General features: G+C 39.2%; 1 protein-coding gene across 1 annotated transcript; it reads right to left on the reverse strand.

The window, feature by feature from the left end:
- Nucleotides 1-1,059: 1,059 nt before the first annotated feature.
- Nucleotides 1,060-9,392, reverse strand: LOC131203658 (nucleoplasmin-like). The gene is made up of 7 exons (XM_058194085.1): nucleotides 9,317-9,392; nucleotides 8,964-9,077; nucleotides 7,990-8,072; nucleotides 6,472-6,591; nucleotides 5,724-5,817; nucleotides 2,867-2,976; nucleotides 1,060-1,194 (listed from the first exon to the last, which is right to left on the reverse strand). Exons 1-7 carry the CDS (start codon nucleotides 9,360-9,362, stop codon nucleotides 1,168-1,170), a joined length of 594 nt encoding a protein of 197 aa, XP_058050068.1. The 5' UTR covers nucleotides 9,363-9,392; the 3' UTR covers nucleotides 1,060-1,167.
- Nucleotides 9,393-18,046: the final 8,654 nt, after the last annotated feature.

Consider the following 18,046-nt stretch of genomic DNA (forward strand, 5'->3'; position numbering starts at 1 on the left):
GATCATGTGGCCAGCACCCAGTTAAATGCCAATCACTGGAAAGGAAAGAGATGCTTTTAGAAGTATTTAGTAGGTTACATGGAAACATAACTTTTAATTCAACAGTGTTCTTAATCCACCAGGAACAATAAAAAGGAAAAATTTCCCTTTGGATCTAAATGAAAGATGTTTAATTACCATTTTTAATTACCTATAGAACCTCAGATTGTGCATTCCTGGGGTAAACTTAGCTTGGGATGAGAAATGGTGAAGATGTTGGGGAAGAAATGGAAGGAAGACTAGACAAACAAAGAGGTAGTAGACAGATTAGTTGACAGCTTTTCTCTTAGATGGCACTTTGGTCCTATTGGCAAAAAATCTGTATTTCCACTCATTCCAAAAAGTGAGGAGGGAGGCAGGCAGGCAGGAAGTTTTCTCTGACAGTTTCCAACATTGTGTATTGACCTCTAGCTAGCATTAAAGGTACCATGCTAAAATCTGTGCGGTTCTTGTCCAATTGCATGACCTGGACAACCGGAGTTATAGGAGCCATGCCTGAGAATGTAGCAACCCTTTATTTAACTTATATCACATAGTATAGCCTATCCAAATATTAGATCTGCGCTTAGGATCTCTCCAGATCAATAACATAGGGGCAGCATTGGTAATTGACAAGGATATAGTCAAGGACTGAATTTTTTTAAAAAAAACCATAAGGCACCTTTTATTTCAGTTACAAACATTTCCCTTCAATTTATCCAGAAGGTAATTTAAAGTAATTTAGATTGATCATCGGTATCTTGAGAATGTCCTGCTGTGATTAGGAGTATCCTACCCATTTTGCCAAGTGGGGCCCTAGACCTCTATCCCACTAGAACCTAGATCATGACCACCAATGTTCATGAATGTGGGCAGTGAAAACTGCTACCCAGTTCCATAGCATGCTTGCTTGCATTTGATAAATAACATTGGCTTGAGTCACTCTCAAAAAAATAGTCACTGGTGATATCTTTAGCATCAGTCCTTCCCAACCACCCATCCAAAAAAGAGACCATGGTAGACCCACAAGCAAACAATTGCTTTTACTGCAATACATTTTTAATCAGGCTTCTTTAGAATAATCCATTGACAGGAACCAATCCAAACTCGATTCTCTGGCAGGTCTCCTTCAGATAATACTTGCTGCAGCTAGGAAATTTGATTCGATGTCTCTTCCTATGGAGAAGAAATCCAAAGATCATTCACCCAACCCACATCACAGGATTGTTGTTGTGGAGAAAATAGGAGGAAGATGGATAATTAGGCATCTTTGGTGCCTTGAGTTATTGATAAAAATAATAAAGGCAAAATAAAAATAAATAAATCAGGACTAGAACTCACAGCATCCCAGAGACTCTGAGAGTTGAAGTCCACAAGTCTTAAAGGGACCAAGGCTGGAGACCCCTGGTCTGAAGAACCTTCCTTTTCCATCTCAAAGAAGGCATCAAGGAAAAATCATGCTCTACAAGAGGGAAATCTGGAATTTTAAGGACTAGTCTTGAGAATTTGTTCCCTTGGTCATAGAACAATTGCTATGGTGAACATGGCTTATCCATGTTTATATTACATTGCCCCTATCTCCCCTAGGTTGCATTCTGCTAAATCAGTGGGACCAGATCTATTAATCTTGGTTTTTTCCTAAGCAGGTGAACACTTTGGCAATGCTATTGAAAACCACCCACCAGTATTTATTTATTTATTTATTTGTCACAACAGTATATATAAGCATAAGCATGAAATAACTATACGATATCTAAGCATAAATATAATCATAAGTATGTAATTTTTTATTTCTTAAGAAAAAATTAATCTTTTATTTTTTGAAAAAGCCTACGGAACTTATACAACATCTAGAGACCTTCTTGGAAATAAGGAGAATGCTGAACACTGCTTTATTATTTCTCAACGAGCTAGCTTCACTTATTATTTTTAACTGTAAACATATTTTTAACAAAAACAAGCAAACAAACCGAAGCCAGAAGAAACAGGGAAGCCTGTGAGTTCTGTGGTCACCATATTGTCTAGGACAAACACAAACTTCTGTCCTTTCCTTTCAACTAGCATATGGGTAATTACATGTACTTTTTCTGTCTCCTGATTAGTAATCAGTATGGAAAATGCCCTATCTTGCTGTTTACAATGACATTATTATAGTTTACTATCTTTGAACTCAATAGCACACTAAGGCCAATTAAAGAGATTGTGGTAATGAGCTCTTTATGTAAGTGGAGAGCAAGTAAGCATCAGGATGCAAACATTAATATAATCAAAGGAATAGAATTTATTTATTTAGAAAATATATACGTAACTACTTATCTTAAATGCAAGTAGTCCTTGACTTATGACCACGATTGAGCTCAAAATTTCTCTTTTTAAATGAGACATTTCTTAAGTGAGTTTTGCCCCATTTTACAACCTTTCTTGCCTCAGTTGTTAAGTGAATCACTGCAGTTGATAAGTTAGTAACCCAGAGTTAAATAAATCTGATTTTCCCATTGGCTTTACTCGTTAGGTCACAAAAAGTGATCACATGATCTTGGGACACAGCAATGGTCATAAATATGAACCAGTTGCCAAACATCTGATCTTGGGGATGCTGGAAAGTCTTAAAGTCATTTTTTTCCAGTGCTATTGAAACTTTGAATGTTCACTAAACAACCTGTTGTAAGTCAAGGAGTACCCGTACATAACTCTGGACGGGGAACCATACAGGTGGATAGGTTTTAGATTTTTTTTAAAAAAATGGTAGAAAAGTCTGGAAAAGTAAGAAAGTTAGCACAACTGAACTTTATCAATCCATCCATCCCGACTATGGAAGCCCTTCATCCATAAAATTGATCTGACTCACAGCTGGCATCTCTGGACTTGGTATTTCTTCTTCATCAAAGCTGTCCTCATCAATATCGGCATCATCTGGAATGTCTTCATCTGTCGGCTCGTAGTCGGAGTCATCTTCCACTTGCAGGAGAGAATTGCAAGACAGTACTAAACATAACATCCACCACAACTGGGCCCCTTTGAAGAGCATCCCCTCCTTTCCCTAAGCACCCAAAAATGCTCTGGACCACCAGCAAGAGATGTCTGAAAGCTGTGTGCCTAGTGGTGCACTTAAAGAGGCAGCTGGTAAACCTTCCTTTGATCACCGTTAGCTCAGCCACCGTCCTCAGCACCAACAAGAGTTCTGTGACAGTTAAAATGAATCCATGGGGAGGAGCAGCAGAATGGAAGCCAGAGCAGCATGTGATGTCACAAAGGCATCTGAAGCTGGGGTTTTTTTTTAATGCTGGGAGGAAAGCAGAGAATAACCGAATAACTGAGTTGGAAGGGACCTTGGAGGTCTTCTAGTCCAATCCCCTGCTGAAGCAGGAGACCCTATGCAATTCCAGACAAATGGCTGTCTAGTCCCTTCTTAAAAGCCTCCAGTGATGGAGAACCCACAACTTCTCAAGGCAAGCTGTTCCATTGGTTAATTGTTCTCACTGTTAGGAAAGTTCTCCTTGGTTCTAGGTTGCTTCTCTCCTTGATTAGTTGCCATCCATTGTTTCTTGTCTTGCCCTTTGGTGTTTTGGAAAATAGGATGACTACTCTTCTTTGTGGCAGATCCTCAAATATTGGAACACTGCTATCATGTCACCCATAGCCCTTCCTTTAGCTAGACTCCTGCAATTGTTCTACATATGTTTTAGCCTCCAGGCCCCTAATAAATGGTTGTCCATTCTCTTCTTAAAAACTGAGTTGGAGCATCTACAACTTCTGGAGGCAAGTCAAAGCTTGTAGTTATTGGCCAAATTACTTTGACTGAATCAGGTTTGCTATGCCTCAATAGGTTTCATTGGGTTTTGCTTCATAGGAGTAATCTCAGACTTTAAACACTGAAGCCCAAGAGTAAATCTTGTGTAGGAGTATCAAGGTTCATGAATTTGAATTTCAAACTATTTATTTTGTATTCACATGTAAAGGGTTGTTTGAGATGCCTTTCTAATCCACTCTTGGTTTCATTCCTCATAGCAAGATCTCTCAATACGGTAGTAGCTTCAATACTGTTTTAGTCCCTTTTATTCTATTTTTAATACATGGTCTGTCTTTACCTAACAATATTTCCAGTTGACCAGATATTTTAAAAATGTAATAAATATTAAATAAAGTAAATTCATATATAAAAATGCAAGAGTGTTTGTCTTTTTTTCTTTTTAAGGCACTTTTTAAATTGTTTTCTTTGTTGTGTGACTTTTTCTTTTTTTTTCTTTTAAAAAATATTTTGGCATTTTGTATTTTAATCTTTTTTGAATAAACTAAAATTTGAAGATAAAAATGAAAGTATATTTTGCTTTATTGTATAAAGATACCTGGCATTCTTCTATCTACTGTATACCAATGTGAAAAGGTGCAATTAATATGTTTATTAATATTATTATTAGCCAAAAAGAACAATATCTATGGAAATATCTAAAATGGAGATCTAAGTAAAGTTAGAAAAATTAACATATAAATTGAAACCAGTTGAAGACGAGAAAGGATATTGATTTCTATATAGTATGATTTTATAAGGCACTCTTGTGTGGGTCTTATTTGCTTGTAAAATGTTAAAATTTTTGATCCTCTTAAATATTACAGTTTGTACAGCTGTTAATATTTAACAACTCAAAATCTTAGTGTGAAGGTCACTTTCCTTAGCACGAAAAGATATTAAGTTTCAATATCTTTTTTATTATTGGTTTAGCTATGGACTGCTTTGAATAGGAAGTTTAAAAATGGTTCATAAACTGGATAAAGAATAAAACATTAAACTTCCCTGCAGAAGAGAGGGGGGGAAAACAACACATGCCTGCAAGAAAGTAAGTAAGTTAAATAATGATTTGCCTCCAAAAAAACTCAGTTAGCTGAACAAATTAGACCACACAGAGGGTGTTTAACCGTTCTTTTCATACTCATAAATTCAGCATGCCTATATTTGTCTGTTGCAGTTAGGATGAAGAAGCAGCTTACAAAGAAGCTTTTTTTTAAAAAATTTTAAAAATCCCAAACTTTGGAAAGGATTAGACATCCCTTCTCCTGTCTATCGCTTCAATTGATTATCTCTCCCCCACCATAAACCTTTGATTTCTTTTTTAAAAAGAAAGCAAATGTCACAACACAACTACAATCAATAACCCGTCACAAAATACATATCATCTTTTCCCAATTTTGTGACTAGACCAAAACATCAATAATAACTTTCTTGTGATGATGGGATTAAGGGTTTGTTCCACTTGAGAGGCATCAGGTTGCGGAAGATGGATATGCATGGTTTTAAAAAGCCATCATAGATTCATATATTAATTATGTCAATCATACCTAGTTTTCCCATTCCATTCCTACATTGGTATCTGGAAGTTGTATGCAGCTGTTGGCAATGTTGCATTGAGCAATAATTTATTGACAACAAAAATTGCATGGATTAGCTGTGTTTTAGCTGCTGCTACATATATTCTCTTAAGATACAAATATATTCTCCCCATACCTTGTATATTTTTACATGAAATAAGAAAATATATTACTTCTTGGTTGTTGTCTAGGTATACAGATTCATTCATCTACATCTCCTGGTGGTTTGACAAATTAATTTCTACATTCTACTCCAGGTCACATTTCTTGATCTAATTATCTACTCACTATTTCCCAGTCTCTTCTCATACATGCACTTAAGAGACATGACTTCTACTTACAGATCAGGTGCTGCCCGTTGAGATATACTGGACCCATTCCTGATTTTAGGATAAAAGAAACCGGGGGAAGCAATTCAAAGCCATCAAGACACACCTGTTATAAAAAACAGATGCTGTGTTTCAGAATGCTGCTCTTATCATTCTCCCACAATATATGTAGGATGCTGATGAATATATTGTATGTTTATATGTACATTGATTATATTACATTGTTATTTGTATGTACACTGAAAGCTTCTGCACCAGAGACAAATTCCTTGTGTGTCCAATCACACTTCGTCAATAAAGTGTTCTGTTCTACTGCATTCTCTTCTTTTCTATTTTCTATTCCTTCCCATTCCATTCCATTCTATTCTATGCCACACCATGCCATTCCTCCTAGTCCTAGTCTTAGTCCTAGTCCTATTCTACTCTACTCTACTCTGTTCTATTCTTCTGCACTGCACACACTACACACTACACTACACTACACTACACTTCAAGCTATCCAAATACGGCTGACATGACACGTCCAAATAACTTTTCATTGGATGTTGCCTAGTCGATAGCTCCCTGATGCACTTTAAGGTATGAGTGCCTAGAAAACTACTTCTCCAAATTGTTAGTTAGGAAGACTTCTGAATCATTTGTGAAGGATGCACAGATATAAATTAAATTAAAATAAAATAGCATAAGTCATTTAATATAAATTTAAAATAGCATAACACCTCCCACCCCAACCCCTGCCATGCATTCCCCTGTGAATTACCATTGGCAAGACAGAAGCTTTCAAGGATGCAATGGGTACTGGCTCGGGAACACTGGCCATGTTTCTGGACTCGACAGCCACCACATGGGTCTCATCATCAGCATCTTCCCCCAGGGACACCTTGATGGTAAGAAACAAAAAACGGCCCTTTCTGAGTATTTACGTAGCAGCTTTTACAGATCTTCATACGGGGATGCACTGGAGCCTTCACAAACCTTCCTGAACGTCACTGTCTACCATTCTTCAGAATATGTAGAACGGGGAGCGTTTTCAAAAACGGAAGCATTGTTTAAGGCATTGTGGGGGTCCCCACAAACGTTGGACTCCAGCTCCCATCATTTGGTTATGTTGGCTGGGGAGGGTAGGAATTGGTATCTATGAAACTCTAGAAGGACACGCATTCCCCATCATTAGTTTATGAAAAGGAATACTTTCCAGAAAAATGTGAAGAATTATGTTTAGAGGTTGCAACAATATTGGAAAGTTGCTGTTGGAAATCTTGATTCTCTCCAAGCTTAGTTGTTTGCTTGTAGCTGTTTTATTATCTGCACACAGGTAGTTCTCAACTTACAACAGTTCATTTAGTGACTGTTCAAAGTTACGACACTGAAAAAAAATGACTTATGACCATTTTTCACACTTATGACCATTGCAGCATCCCTATGTTCATGTGATTTACATTCGGATGCTTGACAACTGACTCACATTTATGACCGTTGGAGTGTCAGGTGATCCCTTTTGCGACCTTCTGACAAGCAATTTAACAACAGCATTACTGATTTAAGAACTGCAGTGATTCACTTAACAACTGTAGTGAGAAATGTCGTAAAATGGGGCAAAACTCACTTAACAAATTTCTCACTTAGCAACATAAACTTTAGACTTAATTGTGGTCATACGTTGAGGACTACCTGTATAAATAGGGGAAAAACCCACAGTCACTAAATGGGTAGATTCTCAGTCATCCAAGTCCTAGCTGTCCCAAAAGTGCTTTTTCAAAAACTTTTTATTTTTTCCTTGAAATTCTTTCTCTTCTCACCAAGAAGCTTTTTCCGTTCTTTTCAAAAAGCACCTTTGGGATCAGTCCATGACCTGGACCAGGGGCCTCCAGCCTTGGCAACTTTAAGACTTGTGGACTTCAACTCCCAGAATTCCACAGCCAGCTTTGAAGTCCACAAGTCTTAAAGTTGCCAAGGTTGGAGACCCCTGATCTGGATGACTGAGAATCTCCATAGACATGCGAAAAGCCTCACAGTTTTTGACAAGATGGAGTGGGGCTAGAAGATAATAGTTTTGACAGGAGTGGGAGGGAGTTGGAAGGCTCATATTCATTTGCAGGCATCTGAGCACACTTCTTGAGGGTTCTTCACGCCATTTGGGGGTTTATTTGATCCCACACTGATTAGCACTGATGACACTACCTAGTCAGGTAATGAAATGGCTTCAGGCAAACACCCAAGCTCAGACAGCACCAAGTTCAACCCTGATCTACAGAGATTCTCTCCTACTGAAACTTACCGTCCTCAAGTATACCAAGTGTTCTAATAAGTCATCATCTTCTTTCACTACACATCTCCGGGTGGTGTGATTCAATTCACAACCTATTCAGAGACATCATTAAACCATACAGAAAATAGAAAAATAGAAAAGGTTAACATTCACTACAAGATATATTTACCTGGACTAAGCTACAAATGTATTTTGCATGTTTTCCTGAGATTTTTTTACTCAATCTGATGGATTCTCCCTGTCTCTTCCCCCATCCCAAAAATGAAGAGGGGGGAAAAAAATACTTTTTGAGAGAGGAAATTTTGCCACCCATCTTAGTTAACAGATGACTGAGGCCAGTAATTGTACAATCTCTCCAACATTCTTCAGTCTTTCAGAATTCTCACACTTCAGTAAATTGCCAAAGGGAGATATGACATATTATGAAATTATTCAATCTACATTATCTCTTTGGGGAGAAAAAAAGAGAGGAGAAATTGCATCCATCAACATTTCTACAGTGTAACCAGAGGTGGGTTTCAGCAGGTTCTAACCAGTTCTGGAGAACCAGTAGTGGAAATTTTGAGTAGTTTGGAGAACCGGTAGTAAAAATTCTGACTGGCCCCGCCCCCATCTATTCTCTGCCTCCCAATTCCCAGCTGATCGGGAGGAAATGGGGATTTTGCAGTAACCTTCCCCTGGAGTGGGGTGGGGATGGAGATTTTACAATATCCTTCCCCTGCCATGCCCACCAAGCCACGCCCACCAAGCCATGCCACACCCATCAAGCCACACCCCACAAAACTGGTAGTAAAATTTTTTGAAACCCACCACTGAGTGTAATCTGAGATGATCTGAGATGCTCCAAATGGATACTAGTGAGGAAGGGATTTGACCAGTCTAATCTAATGAGTTGGCTACCAACAATCTCGATTCGTTTTTAAAACGCTCCAAGTTTTAATAATAACAGGATGTTCATTTTACTAGCCCCCAACATGTCTTACCCCACAAGACAGACACATGATTTCCTTCAGCAGAAGAAGATGAATTTGAGGAAAGTGAGGTCATCTTGCTTAGGTAAATCCGGAATAAGATGTCAAGGAGGAGAAGGAGAAGATCTGAAAATATCAGAATATGATAACTCCAGAATGCCAGGAGAATTTAAGGAAGTCCCAACATATCTGGAGGGAAACTGGTTGATTAATGTTATCAACCTTTGCACAAGCTCTTTTGGGTAAATAACAGCGTGTACAGAGCTTTGAAGACTTTGATTGAAGTGCCTCTTCAAAACGCTTTGATGTAAAATAAAATGTAAAATGTAAAGTAGGTCCCAGGCTTGCTTAAAAGCCCTACTCACCAAAGGGGCAGGCTGATTGAGGTAGACTGAGTCTCATCTGAGGCATCCATCGGGAAGAGAGAGGGTCTCATCAGAGCAACATCACTTTGCATATCTACAGCACGTATTTCCAATGTATTATGCAGATTCAGTCCATTTTCAGGGCTGCTTATTCTTCTTGCAGAATAATAACTGCATTATCATATCGGCTTCACACACTGCACTCAAACCATTATCAAATGTAAATTTCAGTCCACTTACAAAGGGCACTGAGCCCCCTGGTGGTCCATTAATGCCATTGCCAACTTCTATTTGCAAACGGCTTATGTTGTTCAAAAGTGGACTTTCCTAGGATAGTTTCTGCAGCTGCTAAAGAGAATGCCTGGCTCACCAGCCTCCCCCGGAGGTGGATTGCATGGCTCTGTGAAGGGATTGTTAAACAGAATTGACTTGGCAGGAGATATGCCACCAAGGGAAAGCAGGTAAGTGTTTTTGCAATTTACTTTTGGTTTGGTTTGGTGGTGTGAAACTGAGAGCTGACCCTCCCAGTTACTGCCTAATAGCTACCCAATGATTCTTGGCCAGCAACTGTCAAGTTGTAATTGCAAATCTGCAGCACTGGCTGAGAGCTGGCAATTAAAGACCCAGTATGCAGTTGCTTCATTTCTTTTGTGAAATTGGAAAGCTTGGGTGAAGGAAAGTCATCCGTAGGCAATGAGCCATGGTTCATTTAACCTGGTTCATACATAAGCCATTCACAGGTGCATTCATCATATTGGATTAAAGCAGAAATTGTTCTCTGCCAGCACAGTGAATGGATTCAAATGGTTTCTAAGCCAGAATCAACAAACCACATTATATTGGTATGAATCCAGTCTTTGTCTCTACCACTTTGAACCTAGATGTTTGCTTACTTGCTTGTTAATTTATAAGTGGACCTCATCACCAGAGGAGGAGAAACTAAATACTTGCATTTGCTACCTTAAAAGTAGTGTATATCTTAAAAGCCTATTGCAAGTATCACAACTGTTTACAGTTGATTAGTAGCTGCATTCAGACAAAATGCTGACCATCTTCAGTTTTAGCTTTGGTTTTCTGGAAGACAAACTCGTGCGGAACCAATCCAGTTCATTCACTTAAGAATTGGTTTGTTACCTATTCATACTACAAGTAGTCTTCAATTTATGACCATGACTGAGCCCAAAATGTATGTTGTTAAGTGAGAAATTTGTTATGTGAATTTGCCCCATTTTATGACTTTTCTCACCACATTTGTTAAGCGAATCCTTGCAGTTCTTAAATGAGTAACACTGTCATTAAGTGAATCTGATTTCTCCATTGACTTTGCTTATCAGAAGGTCACAAAAGGGGATCAAATAACTCCGTGACACTGCAACCGTCATAAATGTGAGTCAGCTGTCAAGCATCCAAATATAATCATGTGACCCTGGGGATGCTGCAATGGTCATAAGTGTGAAAAATGGTCATGTCACTCTTTCAGTGCCGTTGTAACTTTGTAATATTCTACTAATAACCAATGTGCCATTACCATATTTTGACCTACCAATGAAGGGATATCATAGTTACCAGAAATAAAGTTTTCACCCTATTTTTTTAGTAGCAGATTTCACAGCACATTGTTTTCTAAACCGCTTTTCAAGGGAGGAGGAAAAAAATCCTCTTTAAAGAAGACTGCAGCAAAAGGGCAAACAACCCTCTATGTTCTCTATTTTGCATGAAAACCTACAACTAAACAAAAGTTTAGTGTATTCAACTCCTTTTTCTAGATCCATGCCACACACTGAACTATGAAAAAACTGGGTTTGTCCACCAGACTTGAAATCCTGGGTTTAGAAAATTTAGAACTCCATCGCCTTCGACATGACCTGACTTTAACTCATAGAATCATCTGTTACAATGTCCTTCCTGCTGAAGACTACTTCAGCTTCAATCACAACAATACACGAGCACACAACAGATTTAAGCTTAATGTGAACCGCTCCAATCTTGATTGCAGAAAATATGACTTCAGTAACAGAGTTGTTAATGCCTGGAATGCACTACCTGACTCTGTGGTCTCTTCCCAAAATCCCCAAAGCTTTAACCAAAAACTATCTACTGTTGACTTCACCCCATTCCTAAGAGGTCCGTAAGGGGCGTGCATAAGAGCACAAGCGTGCCTACCGTTCCTGTCCCAATGTCCCCTTTGATTGTATCCAATTCATATAGTTATTTTATACTTATGCTTATATATATATGCTTATGCATCGTATAGTTATTTCATGCTTATGCTTATATATACTGTTGTGACAAATAAAATAAATAAATAAATAAATAAATACATACGTACATACATACATACACTAATTGGAAATGTTCAGTATGGGTAGGGATTCATATGAACACAGCTGAGACTATGCAAAATACTACAGAAGGTTATTTAAGGTCCAGGATAGGTAGTCCAGAAAAATAAGACACTTGTAAACCTAAACAAGCATAAGTTTAGGATGATAATGGCATGTATACTCTCACTCTTAACATATAAAGCCCATGAATTGCTAAACAAATCTAACACAAATATAATCATAATCCTTCACCAAACTGTGCATTGAATATATTCTTACTATTATCTCATAGAATAATTTCTATAACACAAACCAAGCTACAACAAACATACACCCAGTATTTTAGAAAACCACATACTTAGCAAAGTATCAGCTATAGCAAGCTACTTACAGAATTAATAGAGCATTAAAACCTTGGGAAGTTTTATGTAAAACTCCTTTATGCTCCACCTTTTATCCGGTCTGTGGAGCCACACCCCAGGTGTTACAGGCCTGTAGCTTTAAATTCCCCCTCCATAGAGTTGTGCAACTTTACGTCCTCTTTTTACACAGAATCAGTAGCATGAATGAAACTGTCTGCTTAAAATTTGCTTGGCTTACAAGCTAATCTCTGTCTTCCAGCCTTTGGCCGTATTATTTTCAGGATGAGCCTCATTTGCTTGCTATTTCAGGCAGGTTTCTGTGTGTTGAGTTGAAAAGCTCTGATATCCCAGGTGCTATTAAATTGCAATTTGCAGAAGCTTCAACCGGCATAACTAATGGGGGAAGAGTCTGTGCAGTGTAGTTCAGCAGCATCTACCATCATCAAATGTCCCGTGCTTCTGAAGAATGTATTGATTTTGGGGATTGGTGGTAGTGGTTAAAGAATCAAGCGAGAATCTGGGAGTCCTTGAGTTTTGGGCACAAAGCCACCTGAGTAACCTTGTGCCAACCAATTTTTTCAGCCCTAGGAAGAAGGTAAAGTTCTGAAAAACCTTTTAAGAAAACTATATGGAATTGTTCAGGCAGTTGCCAGAAACTGAACACAATTGAACGGAAAGGAGGAAAAAACACTAGTGGCTCTCTGGTTATTAAAGAACTTCAATTCCCAACAACTCTCAGTATAGTTCAGGGGTCTCCAACCTTGGTCCCTTTAAGACTTGTGGACTTCAACTCCCAGAGTTCCTCAGCCAGCTTTGCTGGCTGAGGGACTCTGGGAGTTGAAGTCCACAAGTCTTAAAGGGACCAAGGTTGGAGACCCCTGATATAGTTCATTCTGGCTGGGGTGCTGAGAATTATAGTTCAACAGCAGCTGCACAGTCGGGGGTTAGTAAAAAGCAAATGTTCCATCATTCTTCATGTTCTTGGGTTTGCAGAAGGAGCACACAAAAAACTTTATTTCTGGTAACTATGATACCCCTTCTACGTCAAAATATTTATTTATTTATTTATTTATTATTTCAACTTTTATACCGCCCTTCTCCTGAAGGACTCAGGGCGGTTTACAGCCAAATAAAAACAACAATACAAAAGTTAAGAACAATTTTAAAAAACTAATTTTAAATTGGCCGAAATTGTAAAAATTTGCTAAATCCCATTAAAAACTGATTAAAACTATTAAAAACTATTAGGCTAATCCTGCTCGATGAAATAAAAGAGTCTTCAGCTCATGCTGGAAGGTTCGGAGGTCAGAGAGTTGGCGCAACATTGGAGGTAGTTCATTCCAGAGGGCTGGGGCCCCCACAGAGAAGGCCCTCCCCCTGGGGGTCACCAGCCGACATTGTCTGGCCGACAGCAACCTGAGGAGACCCTCTCTGGTCGATGGGAGGCCACCGGTGGCAGCAGGCGGTCCCATAAATATCCTGGTCCTGAGCCATGGATAATGGCATATTAATATGTAGTATTAATAGCACATTAATAATTAATAGTAGTATTAATAGTAATACTAATTTTACTGATTACTAATTTTACTAATAATTAGTATTAATAGTAGAATATTAAGTATATGTCTAGGCACTTTCCTCTACTAACATGAATGACAGCTCAGTCCAGCAGGGGGCAGCAGGAGACAACTTGTAAATTGAGTCTTCAAGCTAGAGCAACTTTTCCAATTACAGTAAACCCAATAAAGCAAATCTTTGTTTTTATGCTTGGGAGAAAACTAAAAGAAACTGGTTCTCATCTTATAAATGAGGCTGAAATAGAAAAATGCGGTTCCAATTCCAGAATTTAACACCGACAAGAAATTAATTAGTTTTGTCAGATGTGAGCAACCAACTGAATGTCAGCAGTAAATCTAGCTTGTCAGATTTCATCAGCGCTTAAGAAAAGGGTATAATCATTTGAAGGGCTGCACGTCATGGATAGTCCATGTTGTTACATTGCCCATTTTGTCCATGACTGTTCTGTTTCCCTTTCCCCAATACTCCCAGCAAAGAGTCAGTCAGAGGCCTTCTTTTCTCCTTTTATTTACATAGATATATGTCCTAGCCACGTCTACCCACGGGCCTGCCAAGTTTCTGGAGATAACGAGGAAATTATAGATAAGGCCAGAATTACTCACGAATATATTCTTCCCTCCATTGATACAGTTTGCCCGCGCAAATTCATTGCTTTGTCCAAGACAAAAAACCAGGAAGTCCCGCCTCCTATTTATAGTCTCTGCAGATGTCCATCATTCCTTGGCCTTATCCCAACGCTGTTTCTGCTGGGTGCGCCGGTCATGTCTGCGCAGTCTTGCATCACTCCAAAACTGTTCTTGGGGCGTTGCCAAATCAGAAGAAGGCTCCAGAGAATCAGGCCTTGCCGGCCCCTCCTCCTCCCTTTGAGTGGGTGCCAGGGAGGGAGAGGGCCCAAGAGAAGAAGGGCTTGCCAGGTCTTCTCCCTCACTTTCTGAATCATCCGAGTCCAGGAGTCCAGGTCCAGGAACCTGGGTCACAACAATGATGCTACAAGAAGTCTTTGCCCTAATACACTTGGTATTAAAGCGCTGCAGGATTTTTGTTTTGTTATTAAGGTTGCAAATGTCTGAAGATGCAGCCGGGGTAAAATCCAGCAGGTTTTGACAGGTTCTGGAGAACCGATAGCGGAAATTTTGAGTAGTTCAGAGAACCGGCAAATGCCACCTCTGTCTGTCCCCAGAGTGGGGAGGGAATGGAGATTTTGCAGTATCCTTCCCCTGCCATGCCCACCAAGCCACGCCCAAAGAACTAGTAGAAAAAAAATTGGATTTCACCACTGGATGTAGCCCGATACATTTGTCTGTGGAGATTCTCAGTCATCCAGGTCATGGTTGTCACAAAGGTGTTTTTTTCAAAAGGCAACTGGATTTTCTTGGTTTTTCCTTGAAGACTTTTCGCTTCTCATCCAAGAAGCTTCTTCAGTCCACCAGCTTTCAGTGCCTCGTTTAAAAACAAAGACAAAACAGGTGAAAAAAAATATGACGGGTTCTGTCCACTTTTGGAGACTGCCACAGTCCTCAACTTATTCCCCACCCCAGTTCCATGTAATTAAAAGTGAAGGAGCTGGAATATAGCTGGTAGTTCTCCATTTGTATTGCTTGTCTCTACAACTTTCATAAACATAATGATATCCGAGCTATTTTGGTCTTATTTTACAATAGCTTTTTCTAATTCATGGGAGTCAAACTCACTGCATCACATTGTCGTCACGTGATGTTTTCCCCCCTTTGTGGAACTGGGGTGGGCGTGGCCTGTGTGTGACACATCCGGCCCACAGGCCGCCAGTTTAACATCTTTGCTCTAATTAAAAGCCTTCTGGACATTTTGGATTACAATTCCTAACGTTCCATGTTGCCTAGAGATAGAGTCATGGTGGATAAATAAACCAGGAGCATTTGCAAGGCTGCACCTGCATTTTTGTAAAAAACATATGGCTTAATCCATAACCTGGTTTAGTTGGTTTTGGCTTCGTGTTTTATCTGAGACCAAGAATTGTGCTCCATAACCAACAGTTTATGACCAAGCATATTGTGTGAAGTCAGCCATAATGATGTCAAAGTTGTACAAGTTTTGTGCAATGAATAAAACAAGTCAAAGTCTGGATTTTATACTTGCTAAGACCTCATTAACCACAGTCTGCTAGGTTTAAACAACCAAGGCAACTTCATACCATCCAAATAATGGCTTACAATAAATCAAGAATTTAAACCTACTTCTGAAATTCTATTTTCAGAGTTTGACCACTGGTTGAGACCAATGTCTTCAACAGGCAAAATATTGCCAATGATCCAGCCTGAAGACAATGAAACAATGGATTTTCACCCATTGGATCATCATGATGGCCACTTATTAAATCAGGGGGAAAACAATGGGGGCTACCTAAGATATACACAGAATATCCTGGGCAATTGTTTCCCAGATGTATAAATATATGAAAATTTAAAAATGCAGAAGGAAGGAAATGGGGGGAAGGATGTGAAGCTCTACTTTGGCTGGCTTCAAAGTTCTGGCTTTTGAGGTAGATAATCCATACAGGAAACTGGTCTGGTCTAGAAGATTAGAGACTTCTTCACGGTCCCTGGACTACCAGTCAAAACAAATGATTCTTTCATGGCTCAGATTGACCGTTCATGGATTCAGGTAAGAATTCACAGCCATACAGGTGATGGAACTCAGCCGGTTCTCTCAGGATTGGGCGAACCAGTAGTGGCAACTGCAGGAGGCTCCGCGCATCCACTCGGATGTAAGCTGCGAACACTGTGCATGTGCAGAAGGCCGTGTGCATGCGGCAGACCAGGTGCATGGACTCACGTTTGCAAACCAGTAGGGAAGGTAAGTGAATCCCACTGCTGCAAGTAGTCCTCACCTTACAACCACAACTGAGCCCAAAATTTGTGTTGCTAAGTGAGAAATTTGTTAGGTGAATTTTGCCCCATTTTACAACTTTTCTTGCCAGATTTCTTAAGCAAATCAGTGCACCTGTTAAATTAGTAACACAGTTGTTAAGTGGTTTTCTTATTGACTTTGCTTGTCAGAAGAGCACAAAAGGGGATCACATGACTCCGGAACACTGCAACCGTCATAAATATGAATCAGTTGTCAAACATCCAAATATAAATCACATGACCACGGGAATGCTACAACGGTTGTAAGTGTGAAAAACGATCATAAATCACTTTTTTCATTGATGATGTAACTTCGAAAGGTCACTAAATGAACTGTTATAAGTCAAGGACTACCTGTACTTCAGTGGTATTCATTGTAGCTCATTCCTGAACTTCCTGTTAGAAATTTAGGTTATATTTGAGGATGATGCTTTACTTTACTTTGCAACAAGATGGCACTAGCAATAGCACTTCATTCACCCGCTTCATAGTGCTTTACAGCCCTCTCTAAGTAGTTTAGAGAGCCAGAGTCAACAATCTGGGTCCTCATTTTACCCATCTCGGAAGGATGGAAGGCTGAGTCAACCTTGAGCCTGGTGAGATTCGATCTGCCAAATTGCAGGCAGTCAGCAGAAGTAGCTTGCAGTACTGCATTCTAACCACTGCATCACCATGGCTCATTATCCTTTAAAAAAATAACAGATCTGAACAATAAAATAAAAGTAGGTAATGTCACACTGGGCATCCAGTGTCGATTCCAACTGGTGGCAGACACCACCCCCCACCACCCCGTGTCTGAGATTTTCTCCTCTATTATTAACCAATCATTAAGTGGACTTGGCGAAGAATGTATCTGGCACCTTCTGCACTTAGAAACATGCGTGTGCAAATTATTCTTTAAAGGAGAATATTTGTAGTTGAAATGAGGGGTCCTTGGTGCTTCCTGAGCTTGGTTGCTTTCTTGCAAAAAAGCAACTAAGCTCTGAGTGCACAAAGGATCTTTCAAGCTACTGTCAATGAAGTAGGATTGTTGGTTGGCCAGCAATGTATTGTTCGCTTAACAACAGGCAAGCTAATGTTCCAATGGCATGAATCTGCAGACATTTGTGAGGATCTAAATCCAACTACTAATGATGAGAGATCAATTTTTTTAAAAAAAACACTTCAACGTGCATTACATGAGTTGAATTTCTGCCAGACATATGGGTACTGAAGACAAGGGTGCTTTGCTAGAAAAAGAAAAGTGGCAATAACATTCCTTCTCTCTTTTCTTCCCATGGTGATCAGCAATTTGAGTATTCTTTCTTTCTTTCTTTCTTTATTTTGTCACACAGTATATATAAGCATAAGCATGAAATAACTATACAATATATAAGCACATATATGTAAGTATGAGTATGTAATAACTATATTAATTGGATATAACGAAAAGAAACAATAGGACAGGAACGGTAGGCACACTTGTGCTCTTATAAACGCCCCTTACAGACCTCTTAGAAATGGGGTGAGGTCAATAGTAGACAGTTTTTGGTTGAAGCTTTTGGGATTTTGGGAAGAGACCACAGAGTCAGGTAGTGCATT

Source organism: Ahaetulla prasina, chromosome 9, assembly GCF_028640845.1.
Source record: "Ahaetulla prasina isolate Xishuangbanna chromosome 9, ASM2864084v1, whole genome shotgun sequence".
Classification (NCBI taxonomy): Eukaryota; Metazoa; Chordata; class Lepidosauria; order Squamata; family Colubridae; genus Ahaetulla; species Ahaetulla prasina.